The 20,051-nt window shown below is 44.8% G+C and overlaps 1 protein-coding gene across 1 annotated transcript in view; it reads right to left on the bottom strand.

The window, feature by feature from the left end:
- Window positions 1-13,476: 13,476 nt before the first annotated feature.
- Window positions 13,477-20,051, bottom strand: part of CCDC3 (coiled-coil domain containing 3) — a 92,178-nt gene continuing 85,603 nt past the window's right edge. Inside the window, exon 3 of the mRNA XM_077169412.1 lies at window positions 13,477-15,389. Coding sequence (XP_077025527.1) covers window positions 15,138-15,389 — 252 coding nt within the window. The 3' untranslated portion in view covers window positions 13,477-15,137. The remainder of the gene's footprint in view (window positions 15,390-20,051) is intronic.

Raw genomic sequence — 20,051 nt, 5'->3', positions numbered from 1 at the left:
ACGTCATTCACTGCAGCAGGCACACCTCCTAGCTGACTGCAGATGTAAATCAGTCACAGATGAGGTTCATGTACCATTGGCTCATGGCCACAGCAACAGACCTAGGTGGCTTCATCTGACCAAGTTGACAAGGGAATCTAACTACCACATGTCCACCCCTCATCAACTTGGCAACTACATGCATCACCTTATAACAATATTAAGATGATCTTCTGGCTATGGATCTGTGAATCTCAAAACAAGTTATCTGATGCCAATATGCAAAGGACGACAGTCACAGGATCCATAGGGAGAAACTGGAAGGAAAACCTGCAGGGAAAACACTATTGGATTTCAAAGTCTGAAAGTCATTCATCCTTCAGCTTTACAAAGTGGCAGCCCTACCCTTTCCAAGGGCCTATGCAGTGGCCCGCCTCTTTCCAAATCTACCTCGGGGAACATTTAGGAAACCACCTTTCACTCAGCTCCACTCTCTCCAGGCATCAGGGCCACCCCTGGGCTCTCTGCCATTTCCAGGGCACACGCTCAACCCCTCCATGTGGTGGCAGCCAGGCTCTCCCCAGTCCCCCAGGGAGCATGCTGTACCTTCTCCAAGGCCAGAGGCTCCATGACTCTTCCACTGCAATGAGAGGGGAGACTCATCCTTACCCTTCAGGGTAAACACACTGTCATATGGGTGGGTCCACTCTCCTGGCAGAGGTTTCTTGGCTTCAGACCCGAACTTCCATGGTTCTTACTCTGCAAACTCCAATTTTTCCCTTTTGTGTCCTCTTTGCCAAGATTGGCAGTGGTTTCATTTACACCAACAGTCTCTTCAAGCACTCCAGGACTTCTCCATTATTCTCTTCACAGTTCCTCCAAAATCTTCCCCTTAGCCATCCAAAAAACCATTCCAACATATCTGGTATTTGCAAACCGCAGCAGCACCCCACTCTCAGGTACCAAAATGTATTAGTTAAGGTTCTCTACAGAAACAGGGTCAACAGGGAACACTCGCAAATATAAAATTTATAAAAGTGTCTCATGTGACCACGGGAACGCAGAGTCCAAAATCCACAAGGCAGGCTGTGAAGCCAACAACTCCGATGAAGAGTCTGGATGAATTCCACAAGAGAGGCTCGCCAGCTGAAGCAGGAAGAAACTGTCTCTTCTGAATCCTCCTTATAAGGCTTTCAGTGATTAGATTAAGCATCACTCATTGCAGAAGACACTCCCCTTTGGTTGATTACAAATGGAATTAGCTATGGATGCAGCTGACATGATCATAATTTAATTCTATGAAATGTCCTCATCACAACAGACAAGCCAGCACTTGCCCAAGTATGGTTTAAGGTGGTATGTATAGTTGCCAAGTTGACAAGGGGTGGACTGTCATGGTCAGGTTCATATGTCAACTTGGCCAAGTGGTGGTTAGGTACGTGCTGGCTTGTCTGTTGCAATGAGGAATTTTCATAGAATTAAATCATGATCATGTCAGCTGCATCCACAGCTAATTCCATTTGTAATCAACCAAAGGGGAGTGTCTTCTGCAATGAGTGATGCTTAATCTAATCACTGAAAGCCTTATAAGGAGGATTCAGGAGAGACAGGTTCTTCCTGCTTTGGCTGGCAAGCCTCTTCTTTGGATTTCATCCAGACCCTCCATCGGAGTTGTTGGCTTCACAGCCTGCCTTGTGGATTTTGGACTCTGTGTTCCCATGGTCACATGTGACACTTTTATAAAATTTATATTTGCAAATGTTCCCTGTTGACTCTGTTTCTCTAGAGAACCCTAACTAATACAGCTGGCATCTGCTGGTGCCTTGCTCCTGAGCTCTATTGCTTTCAGCCTCTATTCCTGTAGGGGTTCCTCACTTTACTTCTTCAGGGGTGGCTTTAATCTCTTGGTGTCCCTTAGCTCTCTCCAGATTCTGGCTTTCTTAGCATCTCATGACAATGTCTGCTGGGCTCCAAGCATCTCCAAACATCCTGCTCTCTGTTCTCTACATGTCTGCTGTGTCAACTGTGCTGTGAACTTTCTTTCAGCTCAGAGGCTTCTGTCTTTCTGGCTGTTTCCAAAACATTTCCTCATTTAAAGGATTCCAGTAAACGAATCACAACCCACTTTGAATGGGCAGAGTCAAATCTCCACCTAATCAAAAGGTCACACCCACAACTGGGCATGCCACATCTCTGTGGAGATAATCTAATCAAAAGTTTCTACATACTATATTGAATCATGATTAAAAGAAAGGTTTCCTACACAAGATTGAATCAAGATTAAAACATGGCTATTCTGGGGCACGCAATACTTCCAAACCAGCACAGTGTTCTATAGGTCTCTATTCATTTTTCTTCATTCTTTCTTCTTTCTGTTTCTCAATTGTCCTATATTTATGTTCACTGATTCTCTCTTCTACCAGTTCAGCTCTACTGTTGAGACCTTCCTGTGAATTTTCTACTTCAGTTATTGCACTTTTCAACTCCAGAATTTCTAATTGGTTCTTTTTTAAAATTTCCAAATCTTTATTGACTTTTGGTGACATACAATTCTCATGCTTTCCTCAAGTCCTTTAGACAAAGTTTCCTTGAATTATTTGAACATAATTATAATAGATGATTGAAAGTCTTTGTCTAATGTGATGGTTATGTTCTGATGTCAACTTAGCCATATGCTTATGCCCAGTTGTCTGCTCAAGCAAGCACTGGCCTGACTGTTGCTGCAAGTATATTTCATGGCTGATTGATTAGTCATCAGTCAGTTGATTGCATCCATGGCTGGTTACATCTGCTATGTGTCTCCTACAACAAGATAACCCAGTCAGCTAAAGGGTTTTAAAGAGAAAAAGAGACTTTTCCACTGTCTCTTCAGCCAGTGAGCCTCTCCTGTGGAGTTTAACCAGAACTTTCATTGGCGTCACCAGCTTCACAGCCTACCTTGTGGATTTTGGACTTTTCCATTCCCACAGTGATGTGAGACACCTTTATAAATCTCATGTTTACGGATCTCTCCTGTTGGTTCTGTTTCTCTAGAGACCCCTGACTAACAAAATTTGGTACTGCGTGTGGTTCTTGAGAAACAGAATCTTAAAAATGGGTTTTTACAATTGGTTTTCTATTCTGACTAGACTCAAAGGCACTAATGACTCTGTTTTCAATAATCAAGATGGCACTGACAGTCCATGGGGTGAGTTGGCAAAAAAGATACTCAAAATATCACCATTACATTGTGCTAATTGTATGCCTATACAAGGCAAGGCTCTGAGTGATGATGTTTTTTTATACCTTTATGGAGTTTTGTGGAATTAAGAGGTATAATGATATTGGTCAGTTTTTGTTCAATATGATGGATACAGTGGTAAGAGAAAGGAATGAGCTGAAGGCTTTGAATTTGAAGCTTCAGTGCCATATGAATGATATACAAGTTTCTATGTGTGCCCTGAAAGAAAATCTTATTTCCTGTGGTCACAGACTTGAGATCTCTGAAAACCAGACATAAAGCTTCATTTTGCAAGTAGCAGATTTATAAGGTAAACAAAAATGTCATCCTTACAGGGTATCTGCTATTAAAGTAAGGGCTTTGATTGAAAAAGAATGGGATCCTGAATCATGGGATGGTGATACATGGCTTGATAATGATGGTGATGGGGAAAAGGGATCCCTGGAATCTGCTGAATCTTTGCTAGCAGACCTGTAATGGACTACTCTAAGGAAAGAACTTCCCAACCTCCAGCCTGCCTTGAGGAAACAGCTTCCCAGTCTCCAGTCTCCTCAGAGGCATCTGCTATCCAAACTCCACCTACACTGCCAGCTAACCCCATAACCACCTCCCCTGAGGAAACAGCCTTCATTCTTATGTCTGGAGCAACTAATCCTGTTTCAATAGATGAAAGTGTAATGGAATGCTCTGAGGTAATTGGCTTGAAAGACACTTCTATTTTTTTTCATGACCTACCCCAATACCCCTCTTTTCTTCAAGACCTATAACTAGACTAAAGTCCCAACAGGCCCTGAAAGGTGAGGTATCAAGTAACTCATGAGGAGGAACACTATACTCCAAAAGAATTGCATGAGTTTTGTAATCTATATGGACAGAAATCAGGAGAATGTGTGTGGGAATAGATATTAAGGGTGTGGGTTAATGGTGGAAGGGATATAAAGTTGGATCAAGTTGAATTTATTGCTATGGACCCACTAAACAGAGATTCTGCATTCAATGTTGTAGCTTGAAGGGTTAGAAAGGGCATTAAAATTTGTTTGGATGGTTGCCTGAAACATGGATCCAAAGGTGGCCGACATTACCTGAAGCTAAAATGCCAGAACTGCCCTGGTATAACGTAGAAGAGGGGATCCAGAGGCTTAGAGAGATGGGAATGTTAGAGTGGATTTATCATGGAAGATCTGCTCACACATCCCAGGAATGTCCAGAGGGCACATTTTCACCAGAACCATGAGAAATAAATTTGTGAGACTGGCTACATCATCCCTGAAGAGCTCAGTGGTTGCCCTTCTCTGTAGATCAGCTATTACTGTGGGAACTGTTGTCAATGAGCTGGAGTCCTTAAACACAACGGGGATGATCAGATCCCTAGTTGGCAGAAGCCATGTGGCAACACTTAATCACCAAAGGTGGTGTGGGTGTGGCCACCATAATGGACAGCAGACTCAAAGCAGCAGTCAAAATAATCTGACTTGCAGAGACTTGTGGTGTTGGCTAGTGGATCATGAGATACCTAGAAATAAAATAGATGGGCAGTCTACTAAATTCTTGTGTGAGCTGTATAAATAGAAGAATTCTAGGTCAAGTGAACAGAAGTCTAACTTGAATTACATAAACAGAGTCATATCCTCTTAATCAATTTCCAGACTTGGGACAGTTTACAGACCCTGAGTCCCTCGAATGAAGGGAGGGTCAGGTATCCTTGGAGAGGGACCCTTTTACACTATCCAAAATTTACACAGTTACCCTTCCTCCCAGCCTGCCCCAAGGAGAACTACGGCTTTTTACCAGGGTGACTGTGCAGGGGGGAAAAAGAAATGATCAGATATTTGGGGGATTATTAGCCTGGCTCAGAAGTGACACTAATTCCAGGAGACCCACAGCATCACTTCAGTCCATCAGTCAGACTAAAAGTTTATGGAGGTCAGGTGATCAATGGAGTTTTAGCTCAGGTCCCTCTCATAATAGGTCTGGTAGGTCACCAGACCCATTTTGTGGTCATTTCCACAGTTCCAGAATGCATAATTGGAATCAACATATGGAGCAACTGGTAAGACCCCTTCATTGGTTCTCCGACTCATGAAGTGAGGGCTTTTATGGTAGGAAAGGCCAAGTGTAAGCCACTAGAACTTCCCCTACCTAGCAAAATAGTGAATCAGAAGTCATACTGTATTCCAGATGGGATTGCAAAGATTAGTGCCACTCTTAAGGATGTGAAGGATTCAGTGGTGTGATTCCCACGACATCCCCATTCAACTCTCCTATTTGGCCTGGGCAGAAAAGAGATGGGACTTGGAGGATGACAGTTGATTATTGTAATCTTAACCAGGTGGTGACTCCAATTGCAGCTGCTGTTCCAGATGTGGTACCATTGCTTGAGCAACTCAACACATAGCCTGGTACCTGGTATACAGTTATTGATCTGGCAAATGTTTTTTCTCAATACCTGTCAATAAGGTCCACCAGAAACAATTTGCATTCAGTTGGCAAGGCCAGCAGTATACCTTCGCTGTCCTGCCTCAGGGGTATCTCAACTTTCCAGCCCTATTTACAATCTTGTCTGCAGGGACCTTGGTCATTTCTCCCTCCCAAAAGACACCACACTGGTCCATTATATTGATGATATAATGCTGATTGGACCTAGTGAGCAAGAAGCAGCAACTCCTAGACTTATTGGTAAGGCATTTGTGGATCAGGGGATGGGAGAAAAGTACAACAAAAATACAGGGGTCTTCCACCTCAGTGAAATGTCTAGGTTTCCAGTGATATGGGACATGTCGAGATATTCCTTCTAAGATGAAGGATAAACTGTTGCATCTGGCCCCTCCTACAACCAAGAAAGTTGGCCTCTTTGGATTTGGGAGACAGAATATTCCTCATTTAGGTGTGCTATACCAGCCGATTTATGAAGTGACCAGAAAAGCTGCTGGTTTTGGGTGGGGACCAGAACAAGAGGAGGCTCTGTGACAGGTCCAAGCTGCTGTGCAAGCTGTTCTGCCACTTCGGTCATATGACCCAGCAGATCCAATGGTGCTGGAAGTGTCAGTGGCAAATAGAGATGCTGTCTGGAGCCTTTGGCAGACCCTATAGGAGAATCACAATGCAAGCCTTAGGATTTTGGAGCAAAGCCTTACCATACACTGCAGATAATTACTCTTCTTTTGAGAAATAGCTTTTGGCCTGCTACTGGGCCTCATAGAGAGTGAACACTTAACCATGGGTCACCAAGTTACCATGAGACCTGAGTTGCCTATCATGATCTGGGTGTTGTCTGACCCACCAAGCCATAAAGTTGGGCATGCACAGAAGCACTCTATTGTAAAATGGAAATGGTATATTAGAGATAGGGCTCGAGCAGGTTCTGAAGGTACAAGTGAGTTTCATGAGGAAGTAGCATAAGTGCCCATGGCTCTCACTCTAGCCACATTATCTTCTCTTTCCTAGGCCAGAGCTAAGACCTCTTGGGGCGTTCCTTATTGTCTATTGACTGAGGAAGAGAAAACTCAGGCCTGATTTACAGATGGTTCAGCACAATATACAGGGATCACTTGGAAATGGACAGTTGAAGCACTCCAACCCCATTCTGGGATAATGCAATCAATTGAAGGCTTTTAAGGAAGAAGAGAGACTCTTCCACTGTTTCTTTAGCCAGCAAACCTCTCCTGTGGAGTTCATCCAGACCCTTTTTCACAGCCACCAGCTTCACAGCTTGCCCTATGGATTTTGGTCTCTTCCATTCCCATGGTTGCTTGAGACACCTTCATTAATCTCATGTTTGCAGATCTCTCCTGTTGGTTCTGTTTCTCTAGAGGTCCCTAACTAACACATCTAGCAAGTTCAATGTCTGGGCTTCCTAAGGATTTGTTTTTTACATTTTATGGGTTATACTTTCTTATTTCTTTTCTGTCTAATAACTTTTTGTCAAAAAATGAATATTTTAAACATTATAATGTAACAAAATTGTAAATCTGATTCTTCTTCTACTCAAGGGTGTGTTATTCCTGTCTTTTGGTAGTCATTGTCTGTTACTTAGTGACTTTTCTGAGCAAATTTTGTAAAGTCTGTATTCTTTGTCATGTGTGAACACTGAAGTCTATGTACTATTAGTTTAGTGGCCATTTAAATGATTGCTCAGAGATTTCCTTAAGTTTTCTGACTGGACAATCTCCACATCTGTGCAGATGGGTTCTGTGCATATATTGAAGCATATCTACCACATTCAGCCAGTCAGTTTACACGTCTCCCTGACCCTTTGCTTCTGCTTGCCCAGAGCCTCAACATCAGGCAGAGGTAAGAGTTTGTGGTCTTCTCCAGTCTTTCCTAAGCATGGGTCTTTCCTGCCCACAGCTTTGGGCATGCACAGAGCCTTCTAGATTTCCAGAAATACATCCTAGCTTGTCAAGGCCCTTGTTCCCTAACACGTGTTATTCCCCAGCCTTTCCTCCTGATTTCTTTTTGTTAATCCATCATTTGTCCCAACTGTTATCCTTGGCCTCAGACAGGAGGGACTAGAACATTTGCTTGTTTTAGACAAACATTTGCCAGAAGCCACTTAAGCACTAGTAACTGCTGAGTTAGGCAAGGTAAAGGCAAACTCTTTTAAGTAGTCTTCCAGATAGTCAACAAATGGACCAAAACAAGTCATTGCAACTCTTTGCAAATGAGGAACACTTTGCTCACACCAGTATAGGTACAAGGGGAATGTAGTCTGTTATTTCCAGAGCCACCCCTGAGCTGCTAGTGAGGGATGAGACCAGGGTAAGTAAAATGCCACGAAGCTCTCTGTTCTTACCAAGATTCAGCTGTTTTACTTGATTAAGCATCCCCCTGGTTACCATAAATTTTGGGTTATTTGCCAGAGGTCTGAAAAAGTTGATTCTGACCATTTTTTGCCAAGATTTTCGTTGTATTTATGGAGGGGAAAATTTTGGAATTCCTCAGCCCATCACTTTTGCAGACGTCACTCTGAGATGATTTTGAAGAGCCTAAAATACTAAAGAATTTATTTGTCTTTTATCCTATAGACAGTGGAGAGTTAATGAAGGTTTTGAAAGAATTCGATTTAGTATGGTTGTATGGTAGTAATATGGGGATGGATTAGGGAGACAGTGAAACTGAAGGCACATACTTATTGAGTTTCAACTATTTGTGACCCTATTTTATGAGAAACCAGAAATCATAGCTAACAAAGGGCAAAGTCAGGATTCAAACCTTACCCCAGGAGCCTAGCTCTTTGCTTTGGAGTTCTGTGACATTATCTGGAGGGAAAGAATGGAGAATATAAGGAAGGAAAAAACAAAAATTGGAACCTTGGCGATAGCTGCATTCTTAAGAGAATACCTGACTTTGAATTGTAGATTTTCTACTTGAGGCATATTAGGCAAGTAGCTTAATCTCTCTGAGCCTATTCTCTCATACTCAAAATGGAGTTGGAAACATACACTTTAACTATTGTTAAGATCAAATGAAAACTAGGAGAATATTGATGACTTTTTTAGCTGTTGACAAGAGAATCCATTCTAGCTAGAGAAAGTGCTCTTAAAGGATTTTGCAGCTCACAGAATTGAGAGACTTAGCTTTTGGATCCCCTGGTTCCCTGGTTCTAGATTCCACCACCCTCACTGACTATGTGACTTTGGGAACATCACCTGGCCTCCCCAAACCACAAAGGGAACTAACAAGTGGCCTGCATCTTGGGTTAGCACTTGGACAAGTGGGCTGACATGTGTCAGGTTCTAGGACATCCTCAAGTAAGATGTGTGATACCTGCTTGGGGCAGACCTCAGTGCACTTATTCTCTACCATTTGGATGCACTCTTTGGTCCTGCCTCCTATGTCAGTTAGCACACCCACCTGGCCTCTGGAAGTTGACTATGCACCCTGGGGCCTCCCTCATCCACACTAAGACCAGGGCCCCCTCAAGTTTGAAGGCAGCACTACAGCATCATCTCTGACATTCAGAGATCTGTGGTCTTCAAGGGTCCTGGCACCCAGCACTTTTCAAAGTGAATGTATTCTGGGTCCTCTCAAATACCAAATCAGGAGGTAGGTGACAGAGTTGCAATGTGAACCTTCCTCTCTCTTCAACATTTTGGATTCTTTCTTCTGCATTATACCCAGGAATTCCTGGCAACTCATTTTAATTTAGCATAGGCTCCCATTGAGTCTCTTATTTCAAGTAGCTGGGTAAACACTTAGAAGAACTCCCAGCTGCTTGAGCTCGCTGAATCCAAAACTTCCATCAAGTGCACCCATATAAGTAAATTATGCCCTGTATAACTTCCTTCACTAATCTAGGACAGACACCAAATACCCATATAATCCTTAGACTTTAACCAGTGTAAACAGTGTAAAGTTCATGTAAAATCTTGAAATTATTTTGGATAAGCTTCTTTCAAATTTAACTTGGTGATTTGTTGTACACGCAATCACTCAAATTATAGGTTGGTAAGTAGAAAGGGCTGTAGGATTGTCAGGGCCAGCTTCACATACCTGTGATCAGGGCAGTCTCCTGGTTTTGAGAAGGCCTCAAACTTGGTGTGATACCTCTTTGTCACTGCCTTGAAATTCCCAATATTTAAAAAAAAAATAACCCTGAATTTTCATTGTGCATGGGGCCCTGAACATTCTGCAGCCAGTCCTGTGGGTGAGGTGGGGAAGAGAACTGTGTGCAACTCTCGAGTGAGGCCCTTCTAGGGTCCTCCAATAAGGTAGGACCAGCTTCAGCTGGTTAACAGTGGGGTGGCTGCTTTTGTTAGTGGGGGGAGCCCACTAGGGTTTGTGAGTTCAAGGTACCAGGACCCAACATCTTCATTAGGTTGACTGGGGGGTCCCTCGCCTTCCGGGTTGGTTCCTGAGATTTGAACATAGAGGAGCTGGTGAGGCTATGAATTCTAAGCTGCCCTGTATCTTCTCTTTGGCAACTCTGGTTCTGTGATTAGACGAATGAAACTTCTGGGGCCTCTGACCGTGACTTAGGCCAAGAATTTAAAACCCTGATCCAGTCTGTTATGTTCTTTCTTTGAAGCTCTTCAATGCAGTTAGAAGAAACTATTCCAACCCAAAGTTTTTATCTTTCTTGTGCTCTTTGTATGGTTGGTTAGAGATGCGATACAACCTACCAAAGTTTTGCCTTCAGGAGACATTCCATGTCAGAAAACCAGAGATCATTTAAATAAATCTTTTGTCTTTGCTCATCATAGACTATTAGTCAGGGTTCTATAGGGAAACATAACTGACAGGATGTGTATGTAAGTATTAGGAGACTTATTATAGGTATTCGCTCATGTGAGTGTGGCGATTGGCAAGTCTGATGACCCTAGCGCAGGACACAAGTTGGGATCTCTGAAGAAGGTTTCAATGAATTCCTTTCAGGAATTCATATCCAGAAGCTGGCAGACTGAAACAGAGATAGGAATTCTCCCTTATGACTTCTAAGATCGTTTATTTCTTAAGGCCTTCAACTGATTGGATGAGACTTCTCTCATTGCTGAAGGCAATCTCTCCTTTGTTGATTGTAGATGTAATCAACTGTAGATGCAATCAATTGACTAATGACTTAAATCCATGAAATGTCCTCACAAAGACAATGAGGCCATGCTTGCTTGACCAAACAACTAGACACCATAACCTGGCCAATTTTACCACATGAACTGAACTATTACATGGACATTTAGTGCTCCACTCTCTAATGCAAACCAGATTTACTACTATCAAACCCAGGCAAGTTAGAAACTAGATTCCAAGACTCCAATTGCCTTGAAGGTATGTTATTTGCAACAACTTCTGGTACCAATTACTGTATCATTAGTGACAGGTCCCCATAAATAATAGGGACTTAAACAAGGAAGAAAAGGTTTTCTCTCATAGGTCATAAAGCCTGGGGGGTGATGGTCAAGGCTTGTAGGGTAGATCTGCATTGTCATAAGGGACCTAGCTCTTTTATCTTTTTTTTCTATCCTACATAGAATAGGTATCTGATCACAAAGTTGTTTCAGATCACTCTATTGCTACTAATGGTCCTGCCATCACATACAAGTTCCAAGTGGAAGAAGAAGGAAAGGAGGCAAGGATACAAGTGTGTCAGCTAAGTAAGTACTTCTTAGGGAGATTTCCTGGAAGTCTCACCTAATGACTATTGTGTTCAACTCATTGGGCACCCAGTGAAAGGCTAATAAATGTGTTTCTATAACAGAGCATACTGTTACCCACAACAATGTAGGGGTTCTGTTAGTTAAAAGGAAGCAGAGGTTGGAAGATGGGAGATCTTCCTATCATTGCAGGAAAGACTATTGGGTAGCATGGATCCAGACTTTCAATAATTGCACACACAGGCATTTTATTGATGTTATCATTTTTATAATCTGTACATTGAAAGATTAGGGAGAAAAGGCCAGCAGAGCAGATGGCTAGGGGTGAGTAGGTATGCAAGAGACAGGAAAGAAGAGTGTTTTAGGCATAACAGACTAGTGTCAAAGATGTCAGGTTAAAAGCCTACTAAAAACAGGGAGAAAATGGACTTAGCATTCTCATCCCTTGGAGAGAAACAGTTGGCACCAGATTCCAAGGGCTCAGGAAGGGCACAGGAGGTGAGAAAATGGAAGTCAATGCTTACAGATGGCACCTTGAGAAATTTCAGGTGCAGGTTAAAGAGCAGAAGTTAGGTAACTCTGGGGAGAACCGGGGCCATGGATGAGTGTGATTCTGGCTATAAGGTTTGTTTGCTCATTTCTGGATTTTTTCATGAGGGTGGGAAGATCTGAATGTGGCTGGAGGAAGACAAGGGTCCCAAAAAAGGAAAAGACATGGTAAAAGAGGGAAACGTTGGTGGAACCAGGCTTTGGAGTAGAGCAGCATGAACTCTAAGAGCAGGGAAAGGCCCTGGAAGGAAGAGCGGCGTACCTTCCTCTGAGCTGGCGGGGAGGCCAGAAGGATGGAGAACCAAACCACAGTGCCTGTGGGAGGCAAGGAAGATGAGAAACATATTCCTGGCTATATTTTCTGGGTAAATTTGGAGGAACAATTAACCACTGTGTGGGAGAGAAAAGGGGATGGCTCAGGAATAAGAACATGGAAAAGAGCTGGGAAATGTCTATGGTGATTAGAAAAGTGGACAGAGTTTAAGAAGGAGATTGACAAGAAAAGTGCATAGGACCCCACCAAATACTCTTTTATCTCTGATGGGCCTTGGGCATTTCCAGTGAACATTAATAATAAAAATGATCATTATAGGACACATTGACTGGATGCTATCAGAGTGCTAAGCATTTAAATGCAGACTCTCAGCCTTTGAAGAAGGAATGGTTCTTTTCCCCACATTACAGGGGAGCAGGACAGAGACGAGAAGGTGAAGTCAGAACCCCACTAGACCCCATTCCTAGTTGTCTTCCTCGGGCAATCGATTTAATCCCTGCATCTCAGATTTCTCTCAGGGATGGGGGATAACTCTTTTATAAAATTTTTAGGAGGATTAAATAGGATAATATATGTGCCAGGTGTTAGTTTTTTTTTAATGGTAAAATCGTCATCAAACATGAAGTGTTGCTGAGCCGACAACTGGGTCATGAGTGAATGTGATGTGAGTGTGTATTCTCTCTCTCCAAAGGGAGCCAGGACCTCACACTCCAGAAACGAGGGTTCCTGTTCACCTCGGCTGCCTGCCACAACCTCACGTGTGAGAGGTGGCCTGGGGTAAACCACCAGGAGCAGCAGGGACAGAGCTCGAACCCGAGTCCTGCCAAAGGCACAGAAGGCCAAAAAACCACATCTGCTTGCTCAGTGCAGCCCACGGGAGCTGACCGTTGCTTGGGGACTATGGTTTAACAATTCTAGATTCCACCTGCCCTGACTGACTGTGTGACTTTGGGACCATTCCGCGGTCTCCTCAAACCACAAAAGGGAACTAACCAGTGCCCTGCCTGTCAGGGAAATGCTGGGTCCAGTGGGCTGATAAGCATCAGGCTGTACACCCTTGAGTAGGATGAACGAAACACTCCCTTGAGCACAGACCCCCTGCCCTGTGAAGCTGCTCGTCCCCCATGAGGGACAGGCCAGGATAGCATTGCTTTCCTGCAGGTGTCTTCAGACAAGGGTGCCTGCAGAGAGGCCGGGGCAGGCCTCATGCCGAGGGGGACAGCAGAAGGGGCATGAGCTCAGTCTCCTACATGCCGCAGTATGACTCTCAGCCCCCCCGCCCCCAATGGATCTAAATCACTTTTCCAGGAAAAAGCTGGAAAGGCTGAAGTCTTCCTGGCCAAAAGAAACACACGCAGCCTTGCTGCCACGGTTGGAATTACTGTCCATATTTATTGGAAAAGCAGAGCAAGAGGCTTTGGGGGGACCAACTTCCAGGGTTCTCCCAGCACTTGCTGGAAGTCACCCTCAGACTTGGCATTCCCATGCGGTGGGGAGTAGGGCAGTGGAGAACTGCTTTAAGGAAACATCCCCTGGAAGACCGGAGAGGACACATTAATATGGCACCACGCTGGAAGGATGCGTCTCAAAAAGTGGAGGTGGAAGCTTGGGCGTGCGAGTGCCAGAGAAAAACTTGGCACTTTATCCAGTGCAAGATACAGCCTCTTCCCCAGGTCTTGGTGGCATCCCTGCCTTCTGGGCAGCAGCCCCAGAGGCTCCCCTCCCAGGCCTGCTGCAGGAGCATATGGCACACAGTGCCCTGTAGGCAGAATGGAAACTCCACAGAGGCTGCCACTCCTGGCAGGGCACAGCCAGGCACCCAGTGTGTGGGTATCTTCGGGTGACAGACCCCAGTCAGGGGACAACAGCTTCTCTTTGCAGAAGAGCATGTGTTGGCTTGGAGGGTCATCACAAGATAATGCAGGAATACCACACAGCTGGCTTCTTAGTAAGGCAGCTGGGATTTTGTCACATGTGGCCAAGTCAAGGCCTGGAGCTGTAGGTGTGGGGATGCTCTCCTTTTCACCATGTTTTGTCTTCAGTTTTCTTTCAAAAGAGGGTAGGGTGCTACGATTGAATCTTGGAGTTCACTTAATGGTGAGTAGAACAATGCGCAAATATTGTTGTCCTGTTGCATACACAGTCCTGAGGATGGGAAGTATTTGCCAAAAAAAGATGGAAATCATAATATCTGGAGTGAGACCTCTGGGTCTGGGTGGGAATGGCGACGGCCTCGTGGAAGAGAGGGGGAGGCCCACCCACCTCGAATGTGGAGAAGCCAGAAGGAATGACTGAGCAAACAAATCAGAAGGCAGCAGCGACTGGGTCCAGGCCCCTCCCACTCACACACAGGCTTAAGGAAACAGAAGCAACTCCCCCAGATATTAGAGTGACCCCAAGGTATCATGGCTGACTCTGGGCAGCTAGTGCTGGAAATTGGGTATAATTCATCTCATTTTGCCACCGGCGGCCCTGGGGTGAGCCCACTGGGACTTGCTGGGCCTCTGTGGTGAGGGAAAGGCCAGTCTATGCAGGGACCGGACACATGTTCTCTTCCAGGCACCTTGGGAGCTTTGTCATGCCACCACCTTCATTCTCAAGAGGCGGAAACGGGGCTCTAGAAGCCTCACGGACTTGCTTTAGCTCCCAGTTTGAACCGCACTGGCCCTTCTGAAGTGCAGGCTGAGCCCCTCAATTTCTGGACATCTGGAGACTCTAAATTATCCTTTCCCCAATAATTGTGCTTTCCCCAAGTCCTTGGTACAGGCCAGTCCCCGGCATTGGGGGTCCAGCTCATCTGAGCGCCTGTCTGGGCCCGGCCAGAAGGGCAGTGAGTAGGGTCTGATGCTGAGGACAGCAGGGCCAGCAAGCAAGTGGCAAACGGCAGCAAGACTTCAACAAAAAAGACTCTCCCAAGTGACAAAGAAAAGTCTCTCCTACCAGATGAGAAAGAAGGTACACATGCAAAGCTACTGCCATTTCAGCCCCCTGTGCCTGGACCTGCGGCTGACCCTGAGGCCCTCCCCTAGCCCCAGAAGCAGGGGGCACTGTTGGGGGGCCCCGGGCCGGCAGGCGCTGCCAGCCGCGCACTCAGCTTCTGCTTGGCCAGCTCCAGGTGGCGGCTGTGCTTGCGCGCCTGTCGCAGGGAACGCTTGACCTTCTTGAGCCGCTCGCGCAGCTGCCGGTTCCTCTTCTCCAGCGCCGCCACTTTCTGCTGCAGTTTCTTGACACGGTCCTCCTCCTCGAACAGGGCTTTCTGCACAGAGGAGCACAGGAGCTGCGGATGGCAGGGAGGACAAGCAAAGTGAGGCTCAGAACATGAACCTGCCGGACCCCAGGGGTGCCCTCTTCCCAGGGCAAGGCAGTGTGTGACCCCCTCCTGCTTCAGGGCCCCGACCCCCCAGCACCTTGCCTTCCCTCCTGAAGTAGAGAAGCCTCTTAGGAAAAGCTGCCCTGGCTCCACTTACAAGCAGAGGCTCTTATGTTCTTTATTGACTTGGGTCCTTTGGATGATTTCATTTTAAAAAGAGATTCTGGCCAGAGGAGGGAAAGAAGTGTAACAAATAAGGTATCAGTAGCTAAGAGAGTTCATATGGAGTTGAGAGGCTATTCTGAAGGCTACTGTTACACACGTTTCAGCTAGATACTGCTATTTAGCATGCTTTGTCAACCAAACCAAAACTATTCCTGTCAACTCCAAAGAACACCTAGGGCTCTATTTGAGACTTCACAATATTTTAATGCACTATAATTACTTTCCAGAAAACTACAACCTCCAGATAGTACCTAGGCCAGGTAAGTCCTGAAACCCAGAGGGCCCAACCTCTCCAGAACATCAGCCAGCTCCATCCCCCACCCCATATTATTGACAGCCCTTCCAACATGAAAAAGTTTGAATGGACACAGTCCAAATACCCCTGAAGATTGGGAGAAGGATCAAAGGAGAAGGAGGAATTACAACAGAGAAGCTAGGATTCAACAAGTGAGTATGACTATGGGATCATTTTATTGTTTTTTTTTTTATTCTGCAATGTCTTGGAGCAGTTAGAAGGAAAACCTAAAATTGTGAACTGTAACCCAAACTAAACTCTGAAATCTGTCTTAAAACTAATTGTTATGGTATACTTTGAAATTTATTGCTTTTTGTATATATGTTATATTTCACAATAAAAAATGTTAAAAAATAAAAATAATAATAAATAAAAAGAGATTCTAAATATCGTTGGCACTCATATCACAAAGGAAAGAGCTCCTGCAAATCAATATGTAAAAGATCAAACCAGGGCAGTGCGATGGTGGCTCAGTGGCAGATTTCTCACCTGCCATGCTGGAGATCCAGGTCCGATTCCTGGTGCCTGTCCATGTTAAAAAAAAAAAAAGGAAAAGGAAAAGGAAAAGACCAAACCAAAACCTCAAATAGAAAACACACAAGAAGATGGAGAGTTCACAGAAAAAAAGAAATATAAAGATCTTGCTCAACCTCACTTATAATAAAATAAATGTAAATTAAAGATACAGTGAAATACTACTTGTCACATATTAGGTTGACGTGAGTTGGAGAAGAGGCATTCACAAGTTGGGTGGAGGGCAACCCTGTTGAAAGAGCAATTTGGCTCTATCTATCAAAATAAAAACTGCACATGCCCTTTGATGTAGACATTCAGGAACTTAATCCCCACGTGTGCAAAATGACACATACAAAAAGGCACATTGGAGCCAAGTTTGCAGATCACATTATATTCAGGACACCAAAAGTTTTGCCACAGTCAGGAAGGCTGATCATGTGTATAAATAGAAGTAACTTTGATCTTAGCCAGAAAAGGGAAGTGAGCTCGACTCACTGAGTGGACAGGGGTCTGTCCATTTTATAGGGTTTAGGGCAGGGAGACTTTATTTTGTATTGGGTCAAATGTAATGAACTAGGGGTTTGATTGGCTATTTGTGTCAGCTACCTTAGTGGGGATTTCAAATTTCAAAAGATAACAAAAGGAAACCCAAAAGGGAGCTCAAAGAAGAAGGACACAAGTTTTCTGGCTCTGAGGGGTCCCTAGCACTTTCTCCATATAATTTTATCATAGATATGCAAGCATATATTCCAGCATCATCTGTTACGTAAAAAGATTGAAAACAACCCGCAAATGCTGATTGAGACAGAACTGATTAAGTATGTCATAGTATATCCAAACAGCAGAAAGTCTTCAGTCCTTTAAAAAAATAAAAAAAAAAGAGGTTGCTCAGCTCCATAGGCAGCACTGGGCAACAATATCTGAATTACATGGTTAATACAAAAGTAAGGTGCAGGGCCATGGGTATGGCATGATGTAAGAGTGCAACCGTGGTGTCCATCCTTAGTGCTCTATCGACATAGAAATAGGCAAATGCTATCTCCAGAAGAATATATGGGAAACCAGGCAGGATGACAATTGTCTACAGAGCAAAAGTGGGAGATGGGAGTGGGAAAGAGATTTATTTTCACCATGTGCCTTTTGTCCTGTTTAAACTTTGTACTTTATGCAAGTTTAACATTAAAAGGGAGGGATTCTTCTCACCTCCTATCTCTCTGCTCTCCCACACATTCCACATGCTACTATCAGAAGTTAGGTCCTCAGTTTGCCTCTGCTTGGAAATGGCCACTAGATCCCCACTACATATGGTGCAATGGAGTGAGCCGGGGAAAAGCAGTGACTCTGAGCCCATGCGCCCGGGTTTTCAACCTGCCTCTCTTACCAACTGGCGGCGTGGTCTTGGGCCAGCTTCTTGAGCTCAGGGTAGTGGCCTCTGGACTGCTTCACCCAGAAACCCCATCAGGACTGAAGGGTCTGGTCCCCACTGCTGGGAGAGCTGCCTGTCACCAGGCCCAGCTGAGTCCTCCTCCAAGAACGGCCTGACTCAGACAGCAACCTCCTCCAAGGTCATGCCCTCTCCCCAGGGCAGCCCATATCCAATGGCTGATTAACACAAGGGAATGAAGCCAGGGCCCCTCATCCCCAACTGGACAACTCTGCAGGAGTGTCCAGCACCCCCGGGGTAGGCTAAAGCCTCAGTCTAGGTGGTATGTGGTCCAACTTCTCCCTCTGCCCAGGGTTGGTTCCTTTCCCCTTCTGACATATTAGTCCCAGGAGCACTCACAAAAATGCTCCATCACAGAGTCTGCTTCTAAGGAAACCAGCCTGTGACACTTAGCTCCCTCCTTCGGACAAGGAGATAACTGTGGCATCTAGCTCATAAGGGTTATTAGGAGAACATTACTTTTACTTGTAACATGCTTAAACCCAGCCCTGACACATAGCAAACATTCACTAAGTGTTAGCCATTGTAGGAAAGAGTTAAGACTCTTCAAGCCTTTGACCTTTATTACAGGTTAAAGGCTCCAGCTTCTACCTCTATCTACAGTTTGCTCATTCCTCCTTTGATTTACCCACCTGACACCCAAAGCAAAGCAGCACAGGTTGTTTCCCCAGTGTGCTGTCTTAGAGCCCCAGAAGGCTACTCTCCCCAGCTCTGCCTGGCAATCTCACAGCCACCCTGCAGGTCTACTTCCAGGACATTCCCCACAGGGCCCCTGTTGTAGTTTGCTAAGACTGCCAAATGCAATAACCAGAAATGGGCTGGCTTTTATAAAGGGGATTTACTTAGTTACAAATTTAAAGACAGGTAGCTTTCATCTGAGTTCTTCTGTCACATGGGAAGGCCTACGGTAACGTCTGCTGGCCTTCCCTCCAGGCTTCTTGGTTCAAACAGTTTTCCCCAGGGCAGTCCCTTTCTGCATCTCCAAACTTCTGGGTCTGAGCTGGCTCTGAGCTGCACTGTGCTGAGTCGTGCTGAGCTCCTCAGAGCTGTGCTGAGCTCTGCTTCTTGCTCTTCTGACTCTCCTTTTAAGTCTCCAGCTTATTAAATTATACATCACTCATTGCAGAAGGCACTCCCCTTAGCCTACCACCAATGTAATCAGCCATACGTGAATTTCACATGCTGATGATTTAAGTCCACAGCAACAGAACAACTGGACACCATCACCTGGCCAAATTGACACCTGAACCTAACTACAGTCCCCAAGTGTTTACATATTTCCTGCTCCTGTGTCCCCACAGGACATGCCAAGTACCACCCATGCAAGGCAGTATGCCTCTCTAAGCTCTTTGCTTTAGTTCCCAACTGCTGTGACAAATACCACACAATAGGTTGGCTTAAACAATGGCAAGTTATTGGCTCCCAGTTTTGAGTCTAGAAGAAGTCCAAAATCAAGATACTGGCAAGGCAATGCTTTCTCCCAAACTCTGTACCTTCTGGTGCCAGCTGCCAGCACTCCTCGGGGTTCCTTGGCTTGTATCTCTGCCTCCATCACATGGTGATATAGTCTCCTTTTTGGCTTCAGTGACTTTCAGGTTCTCCTTATAAGGCCTCCAGTCGTTTGGATGAGGACCCACCTACTTCAGTTGGCCACACCTAACTAATAACTTCAAGAGGTCCTCTTTACCATAGGTTCACCCCATGGGAATGAAGATTGAGATTAATAATACAAGTTTTTTGGGATCCATAATTCAACCTCCCCCACCATTTAGATGGCAAACTCCTTGAGACCCATGTCACTTTGTCCCTTGTATCCATGAGTCCCTGGACATTTCAAACATTCATTAAAGAATCTGTGCCAAGATAGGTGTTCCAGGAATACCTGTAATTTAATAATGGGCATTGGTCTCCGGGGAACACCACAGTACCTGGGAACCTGTGTGCCCTCTTCTGGCAAGAGTGATTCAAAAAGATGCAGGGTGGGCATAGGACACTCCTCAGGGGGCTCACAGCATTAATATTGTATGGAAAGAGATGTGGTACATAGAATTTCTCAAGAGTTTTAATATGGCCATGTACCAGGCTAAGCACTTTATATCTACTCTCTCAATAAGTCATGATCTTTCTGTAAGTTAAGGTAGATTCCCCA

The sequence above is a fragment of the Tamandua tetradactyla genome, chromosome 7, assembly GCF_023851605.1.
Source record: "Tamandua tetradactyla isolate mTamTet1 chromosome 7, mTamTet1.pri, whole genome shotgun sequence".
NCBI classification, from domain to species: Eukaryota; Metazoa; Chordata; class Mammalia; order Pilosa; family Myrmecophagidae; genus Tamandua; species Tamandua tetradactyla.
This window is presented reverse-complemented; position numbering and strand designations above follow the sequence as displayed.